This window comes from Phragmites australis, chromosome 13 (assembly GCF_958298935.1).
Source record: "Phragmites australis chromosome 13, lpPhrAust1.1, whole genome shotgun sequence".
Lineage (NCBI taxonomy): Eukaryota > Viridiplantae > Streptophyta > Magnoliopsida > Poales > Poaceae > Phragmites > Phragmites australis.
In genome coordinates, this window is record NC_084933.1 from 20,921,386 (window position 1) to 20,947,483 (window position 26,098).

General features: G+C 41.7%; 2 protein-coding genes across 5 annotated transcripts; both read right to left on the minus strand.

Annotated features, from left to right (window-relative positions):
- Positions 1–5,589: 5,589 nt before the first annotated feature.
- On the minus strand, positions 5,590–9,673 carry LOC133889209 (protein NRT1/ PTR FAMILY 4.3-like). 4 transcript variants are annotated; one of them, XM_062329694.1, is made up of 5 exons: positions 8,878–9,597; positions 8,519–8,800; positions 6,745–7,185; positions 6,531–6,649; positions 5,590–6,415 (listed from the first exon to the last, which is right to left on the minus strand). In XM_062329694.1, the coding sequence occupies exons 1-5, from the start codon at positions 8,908–8,910 to the stop codon at positions 5,605–5,607; spliced, it is 1,686 nt and encodes a 561-aa protein (XP_062185678.1). In that variant the 5' UTR covers positions 8,911–9,597; the 3' UTR covers positions 5,590–5,604. The 4 variants fall into 4 exon arrangements, with proteins under 4 accessions (XP_062185678.1, XP_062185680.1, XP_062185679.1 ...); XM_062329696.1 differs by having other exon boundaries at positions 8,519–8,808; positions 8,878–9,592; XM_062329695.1 differs by having other exon boundaries at positions 8,519–8,736; positions 8,878–9,578.
- Positions 9,674–15,922: 6,249 nt separating this feature from the next.
- On the minus strand, positions 15,923–20,069 carry LOC133888194 (inositol transporter 1-like). Its single transcript, XM_062328344.1, has 6 exons — positions 19,548–20,069; positions 18,962–19,032; positions 18,530–18,865; positions 17,329–17,436; positions 17,067–17,252; positions 15,923–16,890 (listed from the first exon to the last, which is right to left on the minus strand). Exons 1-6 carry the CDS (start codon positions 19,690–19,692, stop codon positions 16,219–16,221), a joined length of 1,518 nt encoding a protein of 505 aa, XP_062184328.1. The 5' UTR covers positions 19,693–20,069; the 3' UTR covers positions 15,923–16,218.
- Positions 20,070–26,098: the final 6,029 nt, after the last annotated feature.

Sequence of the window (26,098 nt, forward strand, 5' to 3'; positions counted from 1 at the left end):
ACATCGGGTATGCAACCCATGTGGCCTAATTTTGTTTAGGTTAGAGTTCACTTACTCCAATTGTCTATGAACAAGCGACGGTAGCTATGGCATAAGATGGAAAATATCTTTCTTGTCGATAGCTCGCCAGTACGGATTGAGAGTCAAATTGTAGATAAATATAGCTACCAAGATATAATCTCACTCAAATATATTTTTTGAGCCAAGTATGAAAAATGATGACTATAAATTATGCCATATATTAGTTTAATGATTTAGCACTTAAATATTTTTGAATTTGCTTTGTTTTTGTTAGCCCCCCTTGAATTTTTGGTAAAGCTCCGTCACTGCCTACAAGGTGGGTGCAAGTAAGTCAAAGTTCTTGCAAACTATTCAAATGGGTCATGTAAGTTGCTGTGGTAGTGTACTTGGTGAGATGGGTATGGATAAGAGTGGAAACAGAGCATATACGAATTGAATAGTCTATTTTTTATATTATTATTCATATTTTAATATGAATATAAATGTAAATTCAAATATACTTGAATACGAATACGAATCGGATTATTCGAATATGAATCCGCATCCGAATACGTATTAGATTCAATTGCATGCGGATATCCCACATTTTTAATGACAAATTATGAAATAATAACTTTATTTGACACGAGCATAATAAAAATTCGACATAAGAAACTTTATTTTTAGTGGATAGATCCTCTACCTTAACATTTAATACAGTAATATGACTTTAGATGATTTTGGACTGTTGGACGTGAGAAGAAAGGGTTAGATTTATTTGTACAGTATACGTGGTACAATATCAAACAATAACATAATAGGTAAGATTGACATAATTAAGTAAGAGAACAAAACGGAATAATAGAATTTTATGTTACTTTTATTTATATTTTATATAAGTATTTCTACATATTCAGGTACGGATATTTTTAGTAGCCATATCTATTTCTGAAAAAACAGATTCGGATATATCCATATCAATATATAAAAAATATTTTTAGATATATTCATATTTGTATCTGTCTGTTAATTAAATATGATTTTTTATCATATTTATATTTGACCGAATACAAATATGAAATCCTAAAGATAGAGGCGTCATTCAGTGAGTGCTGGCGTCCACGGTCCACGTGGATACAGGAAGACGTGGGTGCTTGCAGTCTTGCACAGTGAAGAAGTGCCCATGGGGGCCATGGCGGCGGCAAAGCGGTGATGGCATCATGCTGACCGGGCACGACAACTGAATTTGGGTGCTGGGCAATGGGAACAACAGCGGCAACTAAAATAAACAAGAATCAAAACGAGTATCAGCGAGGGTAAGTTTGCAAAATTATGCCAATGATCTGCCCTACCTGTGCCAAGAGTGCCAACGTGGATGCCAAAATGGCACCGCATGGCCGCCCTTCCTACAATCGTCTGTCCACGTCATTTAATGCACATCCTAAACAATATCTGTGACCAATTTGAGCATTTTGCAAGAACTATAATCTACTTGCACCTACCGTGCAAATTGTTGTACCTCTCGTATATTTTACTCCTTTTAAAAAGAGCAATTGATACGTAGGTTAATTTTAAATTGTATTATGATAGTTGATTTCGGTTTTTAAGTGGACTGTTTACTTTGTACTTTTTTTTACCCCACGTAACAACTATAGAAAATGGTTGTATTCAAGAGCTAAAGGAGCAAAATACTTCCGGGATGTGGAAATATAAACTTCAGCAAAGTTTTAGATTGCAGGTCTCATTAAAGGCTGTTTATATGAGGTATAGTTGGTAAGGACTTTACCTTCGAACTGCAAACTTTTATTTTTAGCTTGTGGTTAAAAAAAAAAACCCATCTTTGCCCTCACATCCTTGTCGGCGATAGCGGCATGACTCTGTAGACCTTCAGAATTCGGGCTCGTGTCAGCCGCAAAGCTGATGGCATAGGATTATATATATATATATATATATATATATATATATATATATATATATATATATATATATATATATATATATATATATATATATATATATATATATATAATTTTATTTTATTAATATTTTCAAAATACATAATCATTTTAAAAAATCACAAGTCTAACTTATTATCGTCCATTCAACGGATAAGATCTTATGGGTCCTGACGGTTAGCAAATTAAATAATCGGAGAGAGTAAGATCTCATTCATTCATCGAACAAGATTAAATTCTTGTCCGTTGAACGGGCGAGACATTTGTGGTGTCTCCGTCACATAGGCCCATCCAAAAGATCTCGCTAGTTGAGGGGATGAGACCTTTTGAGTATTTAAACTGGCGTGATTGGCTCCGCCAACGTCACACACCTAATTTGTTTCTCACTGAGCTGAGAGGAGACGAGAGGAGGGAAGGAGAGGGGAGGGAAGGGGAGAGGGAGAAATTGTGTGATGAAGCGCTGCTAGAAAAAATGTATATTTTTCTCTGATTTATTTAAAACTCGGTAAGATAGTCACTTGTGCTAGGCTTTGGCATAGGATATCCTTGATGGTTGTGAATTCCATGATGGTTGTGAAATCCTTGATGTCATGTTTGATGCGGAGGGTGATGTGTAAAAATATGTGAAAACTATTTTAGCGGCGGTAGGTGGAGTAGTATACTGGATGAGAATGCTTTTGAGGGCTTGAATCACCTCTGTGGTGTTCATTGCCAGAAGATACCTACCTCGGTCGTTTAATGACCGAGTTAATTGCCTCGGCATGCTTAGTCACCCCTGTGCAACCATATGTCCTGAATGGGCAGGACTTGACTTTTCTTTCACCAGACTGAGTTGGGCACCATACTAGGAGGCTGAGAGCGGTGAACAGTCAAGTGACCATCCGTCCCTCTGTTTGGAGGTTTCTAGAACCGGCCTAGGCTTAAAAAGGGGGCTAGCCTTCAGTGTATGGATTTTGGCGCTTGGAGGTAAATCTCGTATAAAAGCCTGGCAGGAAAGGTGATTGAAGTGTCTCGATATGATTCTCTCCTCCGCTTGTAATGGTTGGAGGCTGAGCATATCGTGTGGGTACAATGTACAACCTCTACAGAGTATAAATCTATTCGAATAATCATGTCCACGGTCATGCATATGCGAAACATGACCCCATTTGACTAGACTTCAGATGCGTGTGTCTTCATGAGTAAGTGTGTGGACTAAATATCCATATGATGATGTTCTTGGTCCAATCCGTCAGAAACTGTGTGGTACTAGAGGTACACCAAATGTGACGATAGAGACTATGTAGCGAGGTATAGCCTCTCACAGGACCGAAAACCCATAGATAAAGCTTGTTACCTAATTTTAAACCATTTAAACTGTTTTAAAGTCAATAATAAATGATGCAATCGAATACCTGCACAATCCACTTATGTTTAAAACTAAATCATAAAGTCTTATCCTTAAATTACCTCTTTATGCATCTATCAACACCCTGAAGTAATATAGGGCTTGCTGAGTACCTTTCGTACTCACTCTTATTGTCATTCAGATGAGGAAGCAGCCGTCGCCAACGCCGGAGGCGAAGGCGAGGATGAAGAGTAGTCATAGAAGTCGCGTTCGCAACATAGCTGCCTGTGGCTTGGGTCCTTGGTTTCCGCTATGTTTTTGTTGGCCATTCGACCAGGTTTGTAATATATAGTATGAGTTATAACCTTTTATACTCTGTAATATTAATACTTATGTACGAAGTTTATCTGTGATACTACAATTGGTGTACTATGTGTATCAGCTACTTGATTCAAAGACTGATACGGGTGGCACATGAGATCTCAGGTTGGGGTCTTACAGTGTTGCAGCTTGAAGAAGGGATCAAGGAATGAACCTAGCTTGTACCAAGTGGTACGCCATCGCCTTGGAGTGTTGATGACTTGTCGACATCTTGGCCTCGGTGGCTCAAGCTTGTTGACCCTCCGACTTGGTGTGCAGCGACGACAAGATACGTGTACAGGGACACGAAGACTCTTCCCTTGGTGGCTCAAACTCCGAAGTGATTACGGCGGTAAGTGACCGGACGAGAGGCTAGTGGTGAGACCTTTTCTTGGTGGCTTGGTGACTCATGATGCTTGAGACCTTGCCTTGGTACTTGATATCTCAAGAGCTATGACCTGAAGAGACTTGATGACTGGGTGCATATCCTTTATAGAGCTCCAACGTGAACTAGAGGTGGCATTCATGTTATTGATACCACGGGATAAAAATCCCTTGTCTCGAGTTTGTCTTTCTATCCTATTTACATTTCCGCAATTATATACTCTAATTTAACTTGCTAGAGTAGGTTACAACCCTCTTCAACGTTAGAGTAGACACACTAGATAAATCTAGAGCACATTTAGATAAAATTTGAGATAGGTTTATCTTGTGAAGTTTTTGGAACTAATTTGATTTAGGTTTCTAAGTGTTCTAATTCACCCCCTCTCAAGACGGTACTGTTCCTCACACAAGGACATAGGGTTAAAGGATCTCAGGCCTACGGTGTCACGGGCAGGGAGAAAGACAACAATTGGATCTTGCACCCCTGTCTAAAACACGCCGAAAGGTGAAGGCACGCCCTCTACACCCAGCTGCGGGGACATGTGAAGGAGCGTTGCCTCGGATGGCGCGACAGGACAGGAGCCAAAATTAATGTGCACCATAACTGAGGATGAAGGCAGGATCCCAGGTGCCCAACGGATGTCGTGAACACAACAGCGCCCTGATGAGGATGCCTGAGCCGGCGAGGTGGCCCTGGCCGTGACCCGAGTCGCCGTGGCCCCAGATGCCACGACTGGAGTCACCGTGGTTCCAAACGCCACAGTTCGAGAAGCCACTGACCGGAGTGTCGCGGTTCTAGACACCGCAGGCCAATCTGATGCGGACTGAGACACCGCAAACCTAGGCATCGTGGCTGGCAGGGGTAAGAACGACGGACTCCGCCCTCAGAGAGGCCGGAATGGCCCATGCCATTGGGCAGATCCCCGTCCAGACCACCGCCCCCATCACCGGAGGAGGCAGCGTCATCGCTGTCAGATGAAGAAGGAATTCGGTACTCCGCCAATGAGGAAAGGCGGACAAAGACGTTGTAGCGCAACGTCCTTGACTCCATGATGAGTGGTGAAATGTTACTAAAAAGCTTCTACATATCAGGATCGTCGTAGTGAATGGCAAGGGCTGGTTCTGCCACCTCCATAACAATGTGACTAGGGATGCCCACTGGAAGATCGGTCCAAGCAACAACACGAAACTCAAAGAGGTTCGCTTGATCCGCTAGGACGGACTGATCCTCGAGACACTCGACCCAACAATGGTGGCTGAGTAGGAGTTGAGCCGTTAAAATGGACCAAGTATAAGGCGGTACGCCGCAGAAGGAGATGACAACACGGTAGGCCAGAGCACCGCCGGTCGCATAGGCCAGGCTTGTCCAAGGCCTGAAGAACCACATGACATCAGGGGACGACGATTTACCGCTATATTTGTCTATGGAGGTTACTTTGCCACGGATATTGTCTTTGTTAAAGACGATTTCACAAATGTAAATTACCGGGAAGCATCACAGACTGGGATCCAACCAGATGAGCTGAATACAACAAATACTTCACTTTCTCAAGTAAACAACGATGCGAGTGCGACAGTTCAAGGTGATTCTTGATCCACTGATGGCTCGTCAACAATGCGTGGGTTGTGCCGGTAGACATACTTTTTCGCCCAGTACAGGTAGTTCAAGAAGGCGAGCAATCCGACAATAGTCACAACCCAGTAGAACAGGTCAAGATGGCTGTTGTTTAAACTCGTACCCTCTAGCCACCCTCCCAGGCTCCCATGCCTCGTGGCCCTGTTCACAACTTGCACCATGAAAGTGGCCAGCAACGAGGACATCCCTATCTCACACCAGAACAACGCTGTGGCGATCGACTTCATGCCCCGTGGCGCCTCACTGTTGAAGAACTCGAGGAGCCCGGGAAATGATGTCACATCAGACAAGCCCAGCAGGAAGAACTGAGGTGTGAGCCAGAACAGGGACATCTGCACTGCAGCTTCCTTTCTCTTTCTCTCAACCACTGCCGCGATAACTGGTGCGAGTATCATGGAGGCGAAGCCTAAGCTAATGCGCTGCAAATGAGTGATGCCACTGGCATAGCCCGTGCGCCTGCGCATGAATGGCACAATAAACCGGTCGTAGATGGCGAGCATTACCGTCTGGAATGTGATGGGGATGATGAAGAGTGTTGCAGGGGAAATATGGATCTTTCCGAGCTTTGTGTTTGTCATGCCACCTTGCTGCACAGTGAACGTTAAGAGGATAGGGTTCGATACATATCCGACCATGGAGCTGACAAACAGAGGAAGCATACGGAGCACAATCTTCGTCTCCTCCACCTTCGCGACACTACAATGATACCAGGCTCCATCTTTCCCACGGTTAATGCAAGCTTTGTCGAGGAATCTGACAAGATGCACAAAATAGTTTATAATAGGCAATACTACTAAAAGGGCAATGCCCTCTACTCTCTATGCATAGTATTCTGCACAGAAATGGTATGTACTTCTCTTAATCTTACTTCAGGTTATTTGTACGGGAGAGCACTTCAACAGTGCATGGCCCAGCACCGTTTTCGTGTGCTTCTTCCAGCTGCTCAGGAAGCTCGAGCTTCCTGTTTCTGAATGCAACCACAAGAACCTGGAGAGGCAAGACTGCAGCTAAATTAATATTCACAACACATCTGTCGATAGTTGAGATGAGATTTTATGTTTTAGACCAGTAAGGAGCACAACCTGCAGTATTCGAGTTAGAGGACTTCCTTCTGGTACTTGGTTGCGGTAGAAAGGGAGGCCGATCGCAACCACAAGCAACCCAAGCAGAATTAGGATGGCACCCAAGCCAAGTCCAATGTCCCACCCCTTGTAGTTCTGGATCCACACAATGAGAATTAGCCCTACTAAACCTCCAAAGGAGATTCCGAAGGTGAACCAGTTAAAAAAGCTGGACTGTTGACGGGACTCGGAGGGATCTTCATGGTCAAACTGGTCCGCTCCGAGGGATGGCAAGCAAGCACGCACACAACCTTCACCAAGTGCACTGATATACAATGCTGCATATAATAGGGTAGCGTTCCAACCATGGACCTCTTTGCAGTTAGTGAGTTCACCCTCAATATTGCATGGCAGTGGATGGAGTGACGGAAGGTGGGCTTGCAGTGCAAGCAATCCGTAGCCCTGCAGAAGTGCATGTTTATCACGAATAACAAATACTGTACATAGTCACTAAGAGAGGGTGCATACAATAGCTATCAGGTGGTGCACATTTGCTTAAGAAGTAATCCAACGTTATGACTGGAACCTGTTTGAATTCAAGGGCCACTCTTTTAATGGCTTTCAGAAGCTGACAAGAAATATGCGTAGCAGAATTTACAGCATAAACCAGTAAAGATTTTATCTGGGAAATTGGTTGGTGACTAGAGGACCCAGCGTCCCCTTTAGCAAAAATATGATTAATCCAACATGTTGCAATGTTAAAAAATTCTATTAAAATCGTGTATGCAGTACACATAACCTGTAAAAATTCAATTTCAGATTCATCTTTGACATCAAGATTATAAAAGCACAAGGGGTACTATTAGCACGTTATGAACAATGCCGGATTGACTGCTTGTTTATTTTGTTTCTTGACATCTAGGGTGAATTTGAAATTGAATTTTTTGCAGGTTTACTTAACTTGAAGTGTACTACATATATGATTTTTTGAAACATGGCAACATGCTGGGCGAATTATTAGCTAATGGGGACGCTGGAGCCCTTGGATACAAAATCCGCACTCATTTTATATAAGTAAATTATCAGGAGGTGTTGAATTGTTATTGTAGGTCGTAAGTCTTAATTAGCTACAGGCAAAGAAGGAAATGCTAACAGCCTTCTACACCCAAACAGAACGTCTTTTCTTTCATATCTAAATTAAGAGGACTTCACAGTCCAGATTATGCCAGAGCAGGTATTCTTTTCATGGATTGATCTGTAGTAAAACAAGATATGCTGTAAGTCAGTGTTTTAAGTTTCAGCTGTTTCTCAAATATATTTGAGGCCTATCACTGTTCTAGTTTGTTAAATCCAAAGGCCGTTCCTACCTAACCAGAACCCCCATGAAATTATGTAAACCAAAATCACTTTATGTGTATACCCAACATCATGTGAGCTTTTGGAAATTACTTCAGCAATTTCAGCTTCGACAGCACAAACATACAACAGTTTGTTTTATATTGGTTAGATCAGATCCCAACAAGTATAAATGTATATTTATACTAAAATAAAAGCAACTTCATGCAAACGTGAAGTGATTTTGGTAGTCAATCTTTAGCACTAATCTTAGGATACTAAGGTTTTTCATCCACTTATATAATTAACATAGTTATGTCCTCCCAACAAAGAAGGACAGAACTATGAAAAGTATCACCGCATTATGTACTATTGGTTGGTTTACATTTAGTAATAGCAACGGAAAATGTAAAATATACTGTAGCATGTGAATGATTGAGTAGATCAAGAGGAAAATTACCAGAAATTCCAATGGACCAAAGAGAAGTATAGTTCTAGAACGAGTGATGTAAGAGTCTGAGAGAAAAGCTCCTATCAAAGCAAACCCACATGTGGCACCAACAAAATTAGTGACTGTAGTTGCAGAGCCCGACACCCCCATATGCATTGTTCCGTGGAGATAGGTAACCAAATTCAGAATAATGGGGATATTCACCATGTTTGTTACAACTGTCAAGACTGTAAGGGGGGAAAGGTGGAGAAGAAGTTTCAAAGTAAGAACACGTTTCATCCGGAACCATGTCTGCAATTCTGCAAATAACTACACAGGTAATTCAGGAAAGATGGAAGAAACAAGGAACTTATTGTATAGACACTTACAATATATAAACCATGCTGCTCTGACTCCTCCATGCACCTCTCTATTGATGGGGGTTCCCCTCCAGTCGACAAAGCCTCTAATTGTCATGGTACTTCTGAAAGTTTTCCTTCTTCGTCTTGATTACTGCCTGCCCATTGCGTCCCTTGCAAACGGGAGGAGTATAAATATCAAAGAGGTGATAGCAATAACATGATCAATCAAAGCTTCTTGCCTATTTTATGCCATTGCTATCACAAAGCCCACTAGTACCAACTACAGTTGACTTCTAATGTCCCTATTTCCTGCTGTCTGAAATAGTGAAAATTGGAAAGTACAAGTCTACCACAAGTATTGAATAACATTAAAAGAAAAGAAATCAAGGGAACGTACAATTAGAGAGGTTAGCAAGTAATAAAATATATCAGGTATCGTTTTCAGCAAGCCATCATTCCAAGTGTGATATTTTGTGACTTAAATGTAAATTGATTAATTGTTTTGAGCAACGGACTTTTGAAAAGCTAACTTCCTCTGGAGAGTAGTGCAGCTTAACTTGTGAACAGGAAATGATTACACTTGAAAGCGACATTATCACTTCTGTATACATTAGTATAAAAAGAAATTATCAATCGGTCCCAAAACATGTCGTTTTAGAGGACAAAAGCCTAGCAGATAATTAATCATGGACCAGCACATTGTTAGATGTGGTAGAATGGCACAATAGCGGTAATAAGAAAATAATGTTCAAATGCAACCATCACCATATCTGAGCAGATAAGTCTTGAAATCAAGATCATTGTTAGATTTGTTCTGTGTTTTCGTTTCTGTTTTTTGCGTTACACACAGTTCTCTTGCGTTCGATAAAAAATCCTGCCAGAAGAAAATAAACTACATCAGATCACTTTCCAACACACACACAGAGGGTGTAAATTAGGTTTTTGGTAGTGCCACTTTACTTCATAATCAATGCATGGAAGCTGTTCAAATATAGCTTTCTTGTAAGTGATGTTCTGCTGATGTCCTATTCCAACGAACCAGCATATGACAGTGACGTGAGCTGACGGCTAAGCAGAAATGCTTACAGTTATGTAGATCTTATTCAGTTTGATACCAGTACAGCAAGAAGTGCAATTACCTTTGCTATTACCACAAGACTTCAGGGCATCAGTATGGAGATGGTAAGCAGGATTATTACAGGTATTACCTACTTGCCAGTATAAGTAGTTTAAAGATCCATAAGCAGATATTATCCAACTGAAGATACCGAAGTGGGTTTCGTTACAGCTGATGCTGGCACTATCACCTCCTTACCATAAGTCCATACTGATGAGATAGTTGAAATAGTTAGTGCTCATAAGTCAGAATACAAATAGTAGAGAGAAGCATTCACTGTTGATTACACTGCCCATAATAAGACATGCACATAGTATCTGCATTTTCCCCCAATCTTCTATTTGTAGTACGATTTTTCTTTGCATTGAGATGCCAAGGGGTGATGGGGATTTCAAGCATCCGAAGAATTCTAGTAGCCTCGGCTTGGGTAGTTGTGTTACAGCGACAAATCATCAACCATTATTCCCCAACACCACAGAAACAAGGATGTGTCCTTTTCAGGGACATCAGGTGTGTCCATTATCCACTGCGGCATCTAAAAAAATTTGTCCTCTGAAGTCACTGCAAACATTGTACCAAAAATCAAATGGAATTGAGCTAGAGATTGAGAAATACAGTGCATATTGGGCAGTGTGAGTACTTCCATTCTCTGCGCAGGCAGGCAGGGGTGAAAGGAATGGCCGGGAGCAGCATCTCCGGCGGTGGTGGCCACCCGCCGGCCACCCGCCAACCACCCGCCGTTCGTGACGGAGAAACCGAAGCGGGTAGCAGCGTATCGGTCGGCTGTGGGCAAGCACGGCCCTGGCGGTCATCTGGTATGGCTTCTGTACAGAACCACGCACATGCCCAGATGGAGTAGCAACTTGAGGTGGAAGCGGACAGCGTCGCCGCGAGGGCTGCTACAGTTGGAGGCGGCGGCGAGGTGGTCGCATAGCGCCATGAAACACGGTGCGCGGCATCGACTGATCGGCGGCTAGGCGCCTGAAGTTCACGGCGGGTACGGCGAGGTTAGCGAGGCTGGAGAGCATCAGGAGCAACATAAGCGTAGCGTACTTTAGGAATGATTATGCGCAAGACTACTTGGAATTTAACCAACTATTTTTCTTACGCGTGATATTATAATATGTACGCGGTTGGACACGGTCTCCAATGTAGTACGACATACCGCCATCGGCAAATGTTAGTATTACATTATTTGGTGCACTGTTTAATTTATTGTAAAAAAGTGAACCCTCCGATGTATATATGCATACAAAAACTCCGATATGAACAATGTTCTTGGGTAGTCTAATTGGCTCCCTTTATTTTTTTTAAAAAAAGGAAATGGTAAAATCCTAACGTGCACAAATATATCTTTTCTATTGTATAAAATATAAGTTGATTTCGGTATCACATCTTCTCATTACTCTTCTCATATCTAATAAAAATCTCTCTAAAATTCAAATAATTTATTCATTTTATCATGTACCCTCATCCTACACCCTCTCTGTTTATTATCGTATACGGATATGTGGCTATTTTTACTAATAAAAATAAATAAATAAATTAGAGAAAAATTAGTAGATAATCTCCTTTTTTATCACATCTGAAATAAAACTACGACATCATTTTTGACGTATTTGTTCGACGATGCTCCCATAACACATTCACATATTTCTACTTTATAATTATAATTAATATTACTGGATCAAATATTCTAATATTTATATTTTTATTACAATACACGTGTATTTACGTGTATTTAGCTAGTTATACATAAAGAAGAGACTCTGGAATTGGCGTCTGGTCCCATGCCCGTGCACTTGGATAGCTTAGGGTGACGCCACGTATCGCCCGCACGGTCGGGACGTGGAGGCCGGTTAGTTTACGGCTTGTCATATTTACGGCTTGTCATACCTGAGATGGGCAGATGCAGCGGGTCCCCATGTGTGCCCAGGCACGCCAAAAAAACGAAAATTAGTTTAGGTGTAGTCATAGTTTAAAGTAAAAAACAGCAAACATTACGAAGGGGCACAGATATATTTGTGGGCTGCAACTTCTGCTGGCTGCCACACGCACCAACCAGGCCCATGAGGCCATGCGCCCATGCCCCAGCCGCACAGCAACCCAAGTGGGTGGCTATCTGCATCGCTTGAAGCTTCGTGTTGTCCTGCTTCCTCGATCCTCCTTTCTCGGCCCGACACACGCATGCAGCAAGCTAGCGAGAGCGGCACGGCAAGGCTTGCAGTGCTAGCCCTAGCGTCAGGAACTCAGGATGAACGCATGGCAGGTCGACTGCAGGAAAAGGCGTAAGCTACTAGCAGCCGACGGGGCGACATGCAAGGATGCCGCTGGCCAACGCAGGTATTCCGTCCGACCCTCTTCCTCAGTTCCTTTTGGCCTATTTGCTCTGTTTATTTGGAGATTAGCATTTAGCCATTTAAGAATTGGAGTACAGGAGCAATGAAAAGCAAATTATTTATGGTTGTAGATATGAATATGAAGAGTAATGTGAACCAAGGGGACATTTTGTCGTTCTTCGGAAAAGCACAAAAGAAAAATTCCTCTTCTTCAACACCGACACCATGGGCAAGCCTTCGTATATGTGAAGGACCGAGAGAGAAATCACATGAAGAAAGAGTCGTGGAAGACTAGCAATTATATGCAACCGGTGTGAAATGGACACACCTATAAGAAATTTTCTAGATCCGTCACTTACCTTGTGACGTATGCGTGGACTTTCCTCTGGTTCCAGTCGAGATGCATGGAGCCCTCGTCGCCGGCGTTGAAGATCTTCCGGATTAGTTATGGACTTAATTTGGATTTGGAGTCACCGTGCACGCATCTCCAGCTAAGTGCCATGTGATTGGCTCTGACTGTACTGATTTACTGACAGCAGGGATCTCCCCTGTTGTAGACCCTTGAAAGAAAACGTGTCACGTGATATATGCTGCTGATATCCAAGTGAAGATCTCGAGAGATGCATAGGTGCTTATCTTGGTTACTGATACGTTACTGTATTCACATCTTATTACCAAATATAGTTTTCTTCTTTGCATCTTGTACGACCGGGAACGATGATTAAAGAGGATAAATAGATATTTTATAAATTTTTTATAAAATAGATGATCTACTTATTATTCACCTAACGCTCTTTTGAAAACATATAAACAGAAGCATAAACTATAGAGGGACAAAACTAAAAATAAAGTTCTAAAACAACATGACACCACGGATAAAATGTGAACCATAGGGTCTATTCAGGATCATTTTATGTATCTTTGAGCACAAAAGCTTAAAACTCGAATGAAAAACAAAGTAAGAAGTCAATCACCGAAAGAAACAACTCTCCAAGTTGACGATCTAGAGACAAGATGATTCAATATTCTCTCAAATACATAAGTATATGAACGTATATGCCTCAAGCATCAAGAAGAACAACTTACAAGGTTGAAAAATCAGCTCAAAGGTAAAAGCGGAAATAAAAAAAATTACAACCGAAAAAGAAAAACTTACAAACTTGTAAAGGAACAAATAGAAAGACTAGAAGGAGGAGAATTGAAACATATGTAAAAATATAAAGTTCATTATATAGGCAGATTATAATGATTTTTCTCTCAAAAACTCTCACTTATTACATAGGCTAAGCATTCATTTTTCTCTCCTCTAAAATCCTAGCACTAGACTCTCAAATGTGGCTCCATCCCTCTATATATAGGTCTAGAAATTTTGACTCCTAAATTTTCTAGTTTATTATTAAAATGCACTCTCTTGTAGTACACTCCTACCTACTATCGAGGGTATTTTAGTCCATTTATTGCTCCATCCATCAAACGGTCGCGCCTTCACGACTTGGCTTTGCCTAGACGTAAGCTTCGCAATTGTGCCACATACTTCTCCAATCCTCTCACGATTTTAAGGTCCAACTATGAAACCCTCTGCAGGATTAAAAATGGTGACTAGAGGGAGAGGGGATGAATAGACATCTTATAAATTTCTTATGAGATAGATGGTCTACTCCTTGTTCATCCAATACTTCTTAAAAACGCACAAATAAAAGCATAATCTTTAAAGAGACAAAACGAGAAAGTTCCAAGACAACATGATTCCACGAATGGAATATAAACCATATATTTTATTCAAGATCATTTTATATGTCTTTGAGCACAAAAGCTTGAAACTTGAACGAAGAACAAAGCAAAAAGTCAATCACTAAAAAAAGCAACTCTCCAAGTTGATGGTCCAGAGACAATGAAATTCAAGATCCTCTCGAATGCATGAATATATAAACGTTTATACCTCTAGCAACAAGAAGAACAACTTTCTAAGATTGAAAAATCTCAACTCAAATGCAAAAACGAAAATCGACAAGAAAATCACAACCGAAAAAGCAAAATTTGAAAACTTGCAAGGGAACCAATAGAGATAAACTAGAAGGAGGAGAATTCAAACATATGCAAAAGCATATACTTCATTACTTAAAGATGTCAGCCCTATTTTAGGTAAATTACAAGATTTTTTCTTAAAAAATTCTCACCTATTACATAGACTAAGCACTCATATTTCTCTCCTCTAAAACCCCAGCACTAGACTCTCAAATAAGTGGCATAAGGGGCTTAAGTAGCTGGTTCAAACACTCTCATAGCCATACCTCTCTATTTATAAGTCTAGGAAACTTCTCCTAAGTTTATTAGTTTGTTATCAAAATACGTCTATCTTGTAATACACTCCTACCTACTATCGATGATATTTTGATCTATTTATTGCTTCATTCATCAAACGACCGCGGTGCCTTCACGACTTAGGTCCGCCTTGACACAAGCTTCACGATGGTGCCACATACTCCTCCAATCCTCCTACGGTTTTGAGATCTAACCGTGAAACTCTCTGCATGCTCTCAAAGTGTGACTCGTCATTTGCTTACACCTTAAGCAAGTGCTCTGATGTCGACACGTGTACTCCGTTTTGCGATCCTGACCGCCGAAAAGTCTCTCCCGCTCCTGATCCCTTGGTCCAACTCGTCACTTGCACTGGCATCCCGTAACACGCCGTCTTCATCCTCCGTTTCATACTTTACTTGACATCCACGTGTATAGCTAGGATCAACTTTGATTTCGCCCGGCCTTCTTGATCGTCTAGCACTAAGCACCCGTTTAGCTCCGATCACCCACCATCGACCGTTAAGTTACATCCGTCACCTACACATCATAAGACAAACAAACATATTTCTCTAATTCCAACTTCAGTTAATCTATAATCAAAATACTCAAACCTAACTCAAGCAATCTAAACTTTGCTAAACCAAATCGATAACCTTATCGATCACCTATCACTTATAAACTAAGACATATTTTAACTTGATTTTTTAATATATGTGCCTATTATCAAATGTGAATTTACCTTGTACATTACTAAAAGTTAAGACACTCTCCTTACACGGACTGATACTTCTTTTTTTTTTTTTTTTTTTGCGAAACACACGGACTGTTACTTCGGTGTGGTGCTCTCGCCCAAGAACCATGACAAAAGGCTGCATCTGTTATTATGCTGTATTTGAGATGAACTCTCTTGAGAAATCTTTGCAAAATCACTACAACACGTGTAAATAGATGAGGACAACACATTCTGTACATGCTAGTACGTACTGTTGAGTATCAAGCAGAAGATTTGTATAGTGTAAAGGGATCCTTGACACATGATCCTCAGCTCAGTGTAGCCATGTTTTGTGATGTGTTGAAACACTTGGTCCAGGACACATATCGACACTTGGCGACTCTGAAGGGCGCAAGGAAAACAGAAAGATACAGCGGGACGATACAGTTTTGGTGTAGTTAGACTAGCAGTGCAACAGATCTGTCTCTGAATGCTACGTTGCCGTGCCGGAAACAGTCTAGGTCGCAGAAAACGGTGCCATCGAGGGCAGACTACTGTATTACTATTGCCCATGCGATCAGCTGATTGGACTAGAAAATGCAATGGTGCAAACTTTTTCCCATTTCTCACATCTGGGTCATACAGGCCTTTCGGCATATTACAAGATTCGGCATCAAGGCCAGACCTGAGTTTTCACTCAACACTGAACATTTTTCACGACGATAACATGTGCAATCAGGCAGCACAATAGCAATACATGCACGACAACCTAATGCAGTTTGGATCTGGAATCAACTCCTTTTAAAACTTTCTCCCTAGCTAGATCACCGGGCACGACGCGGCTGTCTTAAAAGTGTCGCCGCCGTCACTGCCCTGCATGATGGGAGCTGACAGATGGCCTACGCCGCAGCACCCAGAAGGCTCTGGTAGTTTCCATGGCTCCCCCACGCTTTCTCCTTCCACAATTGCTCGACCTGCTCGAAGCTCAAGCCCTTCGTCTCCGGCACGTAAATGGCCACGAAGATGAAGGCGAGCACCGCGATTCCGGCAATGATCAGGAAGGTCAGGCCCGTCCCGACTAACCCCACGATCGAGAGGAACGTCTGCGCCACGATGAGGTTGGAGATCCAGTTGACGGTGGCTGACATGCCCCCGCACATTCCGCGGTAGGCCTCGGGGTAGATCTCGGAGTTCACAGCCCATGGGACTGGCCCCATGCCTGGAGAGAAAAAGGCGATATACAGGGCGAGGCCTGCCACAGCGAACCAGCCTAGTGCGCCTTGGCAAGAGCCACTGAATGCACTCATACACAGGCTGGATGATGACTGTAGTATGAAGGCCATGGCGAGAATGACAAGGGAGATCACAACGCCAGCCAAGCTTGTAAGGGCCAGGCGGCGGCGACCACAACGGTCGATGAGGTAGATTCCAACAATGGTTCCAGCAGCGTTCATGGCAGCGACGATGAGGGAAAGGAGCAAGGCCAACTTGTTGGAAGTGAAACCAGCCATCTGGACAATTGTGGGGCTGTAGTACATGACGGTGTTGATCCCAGTAAATTGCTGGAAGGCCTGCATAATTTGAATATCACGTGTTAGCAGAAAAGCCATGCAATTGCCCACTTGATGCATGGGTTGAAACCTATATGCAGATGCAGAGCTCAAAGCAGCGAAGTAGGATACCTGCTTCACTGGCAACAGAAAGCAACACAACATGAGTAAAAAGGTAAGGCAAAGGCTTAACATACCTGAAGACCAGCTCCAGCGAAAAACGCTAGCCTTAGGTCCTTCAACTTGAAGATGTCCGAATATCTTGCAGTATTGTGAGACTGGAATTCATGCATGGAAGACGAAGCAAGCAGCTCCACCTCTTCCTCTAAACGATCAGAGTCATAGATCTTCTCTAGGACAGCAATAGCTTTTGCCTTCTCATCCTGTAAGAAAAACTAACATAAGAACACAATACCACATCAGAGGAGATAGTTCATAACTGAACCCAAAGACAATAACCTTCCAGTAAAGCCAACGGGGAGATTCTGGCAGGAAAAGCATCAGCACAAACTGTATAATTGCTGGAACAGCAGCAACTCCAAGCATCCAGCGCCATGTTCCAGGAACCTGTTTCCACGTAGCATTAGCATGCATATCATTGCAACGAAGTACTAATAATAGGACAGCTTATGAGTGCATTCAATGGAACTCTCTTGACAAAGGCTGATATTCCAATTTCGTCTCTATAATGCAAGCATTTTTTACTTAACTCTAGAGACAAAAGACATTTTATGAAATCCCAAGCTGCAAATTGCAACAACAGTCACAAAATGACAATTCCAATCCTATTGACCATCGCTAATATTTGTCATTTATTACCCAGCACAAGTAGATACCATGCAATTCAAATGTCTCATCAATTTTCGTCCACTGGGTATGTCGACAAGTAATACCATGTTGCAGCTTCTTCTTTTTTACAAGAACAGTTGAGGAGGAGAGCCAAGCAGTGTTAAAACATGCATTGAGCAAGAATACACGGTGATGATCTAGCTCGTTTAGTGAACTTCCAAAGTAGAGAGATGGAGCATGTCACCAACACCAAAGTTGGTACGCACCGAACATCTCGTTGGTAATACATTCATTGCTGCTGGCAGGGGAAGGCCGACTCTTGTTCATTGACATAAAGAGTGTTACACGGTCAACTAGCACCAACAAGAATGTTAACGCCATGCAAAAATATAATTATAAAAAGGAAAAAATCAGGATGAATTTGCCACGGATTTTGCAAAGATTTCTCAAGAGAGTTCATCTCAAATACAGCATAACAGATGCAGCCTTTTGTCATGGTTCTTGGGCGAGAGCATCACACTAAAGTATCAGTCCGTGTAAGGAGAGTGTCTTAACTTGTTAGTGATGTACAAGGTAAATTCACATTTGATAATAGGCATATACATCATGATAACAAGAGCTTGCAATGCAGCTGAAAGTTTGATATAAAAGATGTTTTATCTTGCTGATTTTAAATATAAGATGCAAGCTCATAAATATAGTTGCAATTGTGTTCCTTCAGAATTGTACTCCAAGACTTAATTTGTGCAGTATCATCTAGCTTGAAATGAAACTATTTCCAGTTGTTTCTATGTGAAAGAGGCTTCGGCTGAAAACTGTTTCATGAGAATAATTGAATAGAGGGACGATGCTGGCTGGAGGTTAATATTACCTCAGTGAAGCCAAGATTGATAAGGTAGGAGAAGAATTGGCCACCGGTAATCATGAGGACATTCGTTGACACCAAACCTCCCCTAATTTCTGAAGGAGCAGCTTCAGCAATGTAAACGGGTGCAGTGACCGATGCTATACCGACACCCAAACCGACAAGGAGCCTTCCAAGAATCAGAATGTAAGGTCCGCCAGCAGCACACATGACAAGCGAACCAAATGCGAACAGCATGTCAGCAAGAAGAGTAGACTTCTTACGGCCATATGCATCATTTATCCAACCACCAGCAGCAGCTCCAAGCATGGCTCCGACTAATGCCATGCTAACAATTGTCTCCTGAGGAAGAAACCAAATCAAGACAGTCGGTGGCTAAAGGGCGAATACCATATAGTCAATAACCAGTAATTGGTAGACTAGACTTAAGTATTTAACCTGTAAGAAGTAATTGTCCCTGACCGCTGGAAAGTCATCACGAATATACAAAAGGGCTCCAGATATGACACCTGACAACAGAAATTTCTTAGCTACGAATGCATATTACACTATTGTTTCAGTCAAGCTTTGCAAGCTCTAATGCTTTCAAAATTCCAATTATACTTCGTCTGAGACTTGGTACTAGAAACTCAAAATCATCAGGCCAACATTGCTTCAGCTCTACTACAAAAAAATGCGACCTTCTTTTCTCATTCAATCGTTCACAGTGCAGGTTCAGACTAACAGCTCATTCTGAACCATGTCCACTACTACGTATTCATATGGTCCATTTCGCTGCAAAGTTCGTGTATTCCCATCATATCTAACTAGAGACACGATTCAGAACATCAGGTTCAACCAAACTCCATGCGATTTTTTTCCCATGTGAAATTGCCCAAAATCAAGTCCCAACTCCAAGCAACCAATATCATTCATCATAAGGAGGAAATTAACTCCTAGCATGGTCAGCCCCGCAACAGCCGCTAATAGCATCGATTGCTCACACAAAAGATGCAAAGGCAATGGCGTACGCATCCACCTATACCTGTGTCGTAGCCAAAGAGGAATCCGCCGATTCCCGCGGCGCCGGTGAGCACGAGCACGTAGCTGTTGCCGAAGAACTTCATGTCCCTCTTCCCCACGGCGTTCAGGAGCCCGGAGCTCCCGGGCATGGACATGTCGATCGTCATCTTCGCTCCCACCAAAACGCCTCCCAAAATCGGACCTTTCGCTCAGACAGGCCACGAATCAGGCAGGACCCCCGAGAAACCGCCCCCAAATTCGCTCAAAATCCAATCTTTATCCGACTCCAAAATCAAACCTCGGAGCGGTGGAACCACCAACCGGGAAGAAAGATAAGCCGGGAATTTCTGGAACCAGAGAGAGGTTTCTGGAACCAGTCCGGAGCCGGGAGGGGATTGAGGCAAATGGACCAAGGAAAGACCAACAATTGAAGCCAACAACGCCGGTCTTAAATATGGAGGATTTTGTTCATATGGCTGGCCAGCTGGCGTCGGGTTGTTGGGTGGATATGTTCGGAGGAGAGCGAAGCTTGTAAGTTTGGAAATTTATTTATTTATTTTTGGCTTTGCTCAAACAACTTGGACTTCCAAGAAATGATGGTGGTTATCTATGCCTTTTGAGGCACCGTTGAAATCGGAAGAGGACAGCTCTCGTCGTCAAGTTTTCGCTTCGCTGTTAAGGCTCGTGCTCAGTAAAAATAGCACACGAGCCCACTAAATCAACTCCTTATCTACTCCTTTTTCACGCACAAATACTGCTCGATTGCTAAGAAAACACACGCAAATACAAACTGAACAGACGATACTAGTCGATGCCATGAAAACTGGTGTGGCCACACCGTTTTAAGAACATTCATGGATTCGTTGCCTCGTATCATACTGATTTTTTTCATGTGTCCATCAAGAAACCTCTATGCAAAAAATAGTATAAACACCTGCTAGAAGCTTCGCCATGCATGGATGCAGCCACGGGCGGGTACGGCTGCCTGAAAGTGCCGTAGAAACGTGAGCCGTTCGATGCCATGGCCCCTCCGATCTGACGAGACCGCACGCTACAGCGCGATTGCACGAACGCCTTGATCGAGCCGTTCGACGCCGCACTCTCCTCGGTTCTTTTGCCTCGCGTGATCCCCCCCTTTGCACGGCGAGGTGTCACGCCGTCGAGCCGACCGCCCCCGTCCAACCCACGTCCGCGCCACCTCTACGCCGGAGACGGTGGTCTTGTGGCTGTGCTGGAGCTGTACGTCGTCGTGGGAAACGAAATTCATGGCCCAAGGCTCGTCGGTGGGCCTCCTGACTGGGACGTGATCTCGATCCGAGCTCTTGCTGATTTGTGCCCCATGTGCGATCTGATGCTTTTTTTTCTTTTTCTTTTGAGTAATTCAGTGATCTGTTGTGTGTCTCCTGCAGACTAGCAATCATTGCCCGCTCGCTGTCTATTCTGTCATATTCGAGTCCAAGTAAGATGTTCTATGTTCACCGCAGAAGGTCAATATATAGTTAATGGTCTATTTGTTTGGATTTTTATTTTTGTTTCTCTGAAAAATTGTGTTTTTGATTTTCTGAAAAACTGTTTTTGAATTTTAGCTGTTAGATTTTACAATATTTTTTGGCTTCTCCGCACACTATTTCTCAAAAAAGCTACTTTCAGCTAGCTTCTCAGCTTCTATTTTATTTCCTCAGAAGTAGGCTTCTAGCTTCTTCAGAAGCTACTTCTCAACAAACCCGTTTGTTTGAGCTTATGGGCTTCTGACAGAAGCAGAAGTCTGAAGCAATCTGAAAAAAACATGCCCTAAATATGAGTATGCCTAAAATCCTAAATGAACTATTTAAAATGATATTTCTGCGAAATAATTATGTTCTTCTTTTAGTTGTCGGAGGTCCTTGTGTCTTAAATAGTATCTTGGTAATAGCAATTCTTCTTAAAAATTAAAAACAGCAATTCTAGGAGAGAAAGATAGTATATTGCATATTTGCCACTACTTTGTTACTCAATTGCACGTTTGCCATTAAAAAAACACTGGTTACATATTTGCCACTCATTTGCTGACATAATATCTAGACATGCCATTAATTTGTAACAGAGGATCGACGATGTTAAAGCCCTAATTTTGAGCACCCCGAAGACCTTTGTGCCCTTGGTTGTTTATTGCACATTTGACACTGGATTTTGAACTAAAATGCATGAAAAACAATATTTTTCCCTCCATCAAGCTCATACCAAAATCAGATGTGCCTAAAATTATTAGATATAATGCAGAAATCAGATTTTGAAATGATATAATAAAAGCATCACACAATCATCACCCAGAAATTGAACATGACATCAACATCGATGAGAAATACTATTTTGACAAGTACTAAGAGATCACATGGTTTGACAAAATACTTAGAGATCACATGGTTCAGTGATATCAAAATAGGTCATCAAAAGCACAACATAAGTACTACACATCAGAAAATTGGGGCATCAAAATAAGATCTCCTCCTTGTATTTCCACCTCTTCCTCCACCTCTTTCTCTCCACCTCTGCCTCTACCTTTTTCCAAACAACAAACTATAAATTGCGCTTGTGCTTGTACTGCATGGAGGCTATACCAGTATCCAAATTATATGAGAGTTATAAGACATTATATAATTGTAGATGATTCAAAATGTTTACTTGTTGGAATCAGTAGCTATTGACGTGCCCCTCTCACCACGGGTTGTAGTCTCTGCAGTCCTCGGCTTATTGCTCCCCACAACTTGTGTTTGCTCTGATGTTGAAGTAACTCTCCTACATAAATAAGTTGAAGTTAGTTTGTATTAGGAACAATATAAAGACAGCTAAGAAGTGTACCTTTGTTTAGCTATAGGACCTCCTTAACAATTCTTGGCAAAATGTCTATGTCATTGCATTCAGAATATATCACTTTTCTCTTGCTGGTACCGGCCTCTTCAAAACCCTTAATCCTTTGTATTGGTCTCCCAGGTTTCCTTCCCAACATTGGCTTTTTGATCTTGTAGTCAGGATCAACATATATCCATTGGTGCTTGGATGTCAAAGAGTTCAATACTACAACATATGTCTTTTTGAACCTATCCACATAGTAATACTCATGCACATAGTCATTCATATCTACTTGCCTAAGTGTACCTATGAAAGCTAGTGCATGTGTGTATGGCTTGCCACTAATTTGCTAAGCTCTACAGCTACAAGCCTTCTCCTTTAGGTTCATGGCATGCCTTATCACCACTCCAGTTTTGGCTATCACAAAAACTTCAACCGTGTCATCTCCATTACCTCTAAGCACCTCATGACCTTTGATATTCTTTGTCAATGCATGCAATTTTTTTATAATATTAGGGATTATCTTGCCCTCCATGTTCCTGGCAAGCCTCTCTCTAACTCCAAACTTTACCATGATCATCTGCCTAACCTTGTCTGTCATGTCCACAAGCTGCATCTCCTTGTACTTTGCAATCTAATTATCGAATGATTCAGATAAATTGTTGTTGATGTAGTCAACCTTAGAAAGCTAATTTGCTTCTACTCCATAAAAGTAGGTGAAACTCATCCAAATATGCAATTGCGTCAGGGTTGTTGTCTTTAATCTTCCTCATGTGGTAGTTAAACTTCTCAATTATGTAGGCCTTGGTAGCTGGCCACAAATTTTGACCAAATAAAGGGCCAACATACTTTTTCTTGAAGCTATTCCATAGGTGTCACATACATTTTCTATGCTCAAAATTTGGGTATACATCTCCAATAGAACTCTCTAGTCATTTCCTTGCATTTGTACTAATGATCAAGCCTTCACAAGTGCCAATAGCCTTCTTCAGATTCTGAATAAACCATAATCAACTCTTTTTGGACTCAACCTCTAAGACTCCATAAGCAACTGGAAATAGCCAATAATTACCATCTATTGCAACAGCAATAGCCAATTGACCTCTAGCCCTTCATGTAAAGTGTGTTGAGTCAATGACAATGTATGGTCTGCATCCTTGCAAAAACCATCGATGTATGGTTTCAATGCTATGAAGAGTCTCCTAAAGCATACATTCCCGTTATGCATCTCAGTGTCTATCTCAACTATGCTTCTAAGTTGAAACATCAAAAGCTCTTCTCTAAAGGTGGGCAACAGAGCATAACTACTATCCCACTTGCCAAATATCTTCTCTAGGGCCTTCTCCTTGCCCTGGAGCACCTTGTGATACCCAATCTTGAGTTTGTATTTTTTTTTCAATCTTTTCCTGGAGGTCCTTTGGTCCTAATGTATGTGTTTCCTTCAATCACTCAGTGACCTTTTCTGCTACCTAATTATTTGTGGTCATGATAGCACCACACTTATTCACTCAGTTGCACGTATGGGTTGGCCTATTTACCTTCACTTGCATATAAACAATAGTAATTTTAGTACCTGCACAATTGAGGTAAACACAAATAAACATAGCAGCAGAAATTTATCTTACAACCAAAGTACTTGCTAGTAGGTGCATAGAATTTTCACTCAGTCCTGGTCATCCCTCTTGCAATTAGCTCTGAATCTAGTGGTGTCATTCTTCTCAGTGTGGAAAGCATAGTCATTGATGACTGCATGGTGAGTAATTATTGCCTTGCACAAGTCCACATCTGCGAACACTTCATCTTCATCAATACAAGGATTATCAGGATCATAACAATACACAGGGTGAGAGTCATCCCCAGCATCATGAAGGATTTAAATGTCAGGGTCATCTTCCGAGTCAAATGATGCAGCAGCATCAGAGTCATAGCTACTGTCACTAGACACCTCTAGTGAATCACAGTTAGAGTTATTTATCTCTTCATTGACTACAACTACGTCCTTAACATATCGAAAATATGTTCTGCCCCTCCTTCCCATTGGGTTGTGTGGGTTGTGTTATCTCAACAGAAGGGTCCAAGTTTATAGCTGGAGTTACAGGAGGACCATCTTCAACAAGGGGTTTAGCTAGCTTGTTTCTTCAAGAAGGGTGAAACCTTCTCCTAGTTGATGAAAACTGCAATGGACCATATAAATCGTTCACCTAGGCATAAATGCATATGACACCTATTTCACAATTCATGTTAAACCATTCTAACAACAGGTCATCATTGGTGATCTCCATAGAAGCATCCACACTCGAACGCTAGAAACTAATGTACCGCTTTGAGCCCCAAAGGTAATGCTCAGCTACATTGTCCAATAAATTCATTAATTTGTAGCTGTCTATGTCGACATTAGGAGCCAGTGACCTACCTTTGCAATATGACTTTTGTACCACCACATGGTAAGATAAAAGAGGTGCAAACTCTAACCATGAGTTTGAAATCCCTGCGAAGCAGCCTACACACAACAAAAATAGAACAACACACAATCAGGTTAGTAAAGTAAACTAGCCTACACACCACAACAAAGACAAAATCGAACACGGGAAAAATCTAGGGGCGAGTTTCATCCGAATCGAACCACATCCCATTGCAATCCATGCTACTTGGGTAAGGAGAGCTCAAAAATCATACCCAGAGGAGGGAATTGGCTCCATTTTGCCACTACTACCATACGGGAATTGGCTCCATTTTGCTCGTGGATCTCCTCTTGTGTGCTTGCTCATGCGCAATCTTGTGCGCCCACTACTACCATCTTGCCTCCCGCATGTTCACCTCCACTCGCTCGCAGCTCGCCGATAGGAGGGGATTAGGGATTTAAGCATGTACGAGAAAGATACAAGATGGGGAGAGGAGCAACTAAGTCAGGGGAAGGAGGTGAGGCCTATAAGGGAAATAATGTCTTTTCCTCACCTCGCTCATTTTAGCTGCAGTTTTTTTTTCTTATATTACCTGAAGCTAACAACAACTAATGGAATGCCTAACAAGTGGTAGGCGGCGGTCTTGAACTTGAGTTCCGGTGGTGTATATGTGACCTCTGATTTTTTTTAGTGGCAACAATGAATTAAGGGATCACATGAGTGGCAATCTTACAATTCTCCCTTTCTTATAAGAAAATTGCAAAAAAGAAAGAAAAACATTTTAGAGCTTAGAATTTGCAAAAAGAAAGAATAACCGGTTGCACACTAAAAATTCATCAATTAGGGATCACAGGAGTGGTAATCTTACAATTCTCCCTTTCTTATAAGAAAATTGCAAAAAAGAAAGAAGAACATTTTAGAACTTAGAATTTGCAAAAAGAAAGAAGAACCGGTTGCACACTAAAAATTCATCAATTAACTCGCAAAATGGTATAAATATATAGCCGAGGACAACATGAATACCTTTTATGGGATAAGAAAAATATAAAAAACTGAAATGATAAAAATCCCCAAAATTCAAGGCTTCCTCTCAAAAGAAATAACATGATATGATGATACAATTTGCCAATATTCATCTCCCTTTATCATTGCCTCTTATTATCAGCTCTACCCTCGAAAGCGCGGATTGAGCCCCCTTAGCTAAAAACACTTGAGAGCTCTCCAAATCCCTTATAATTTTTGGGCATAAAAGAGGAAAAAGAGAACAACAAAAGGAGGAGTGAGTAGGAGAGAAAAAAGAGGAGATGAAGGAGGAAAGAGAAGAAATTAAACATCTCCTAAA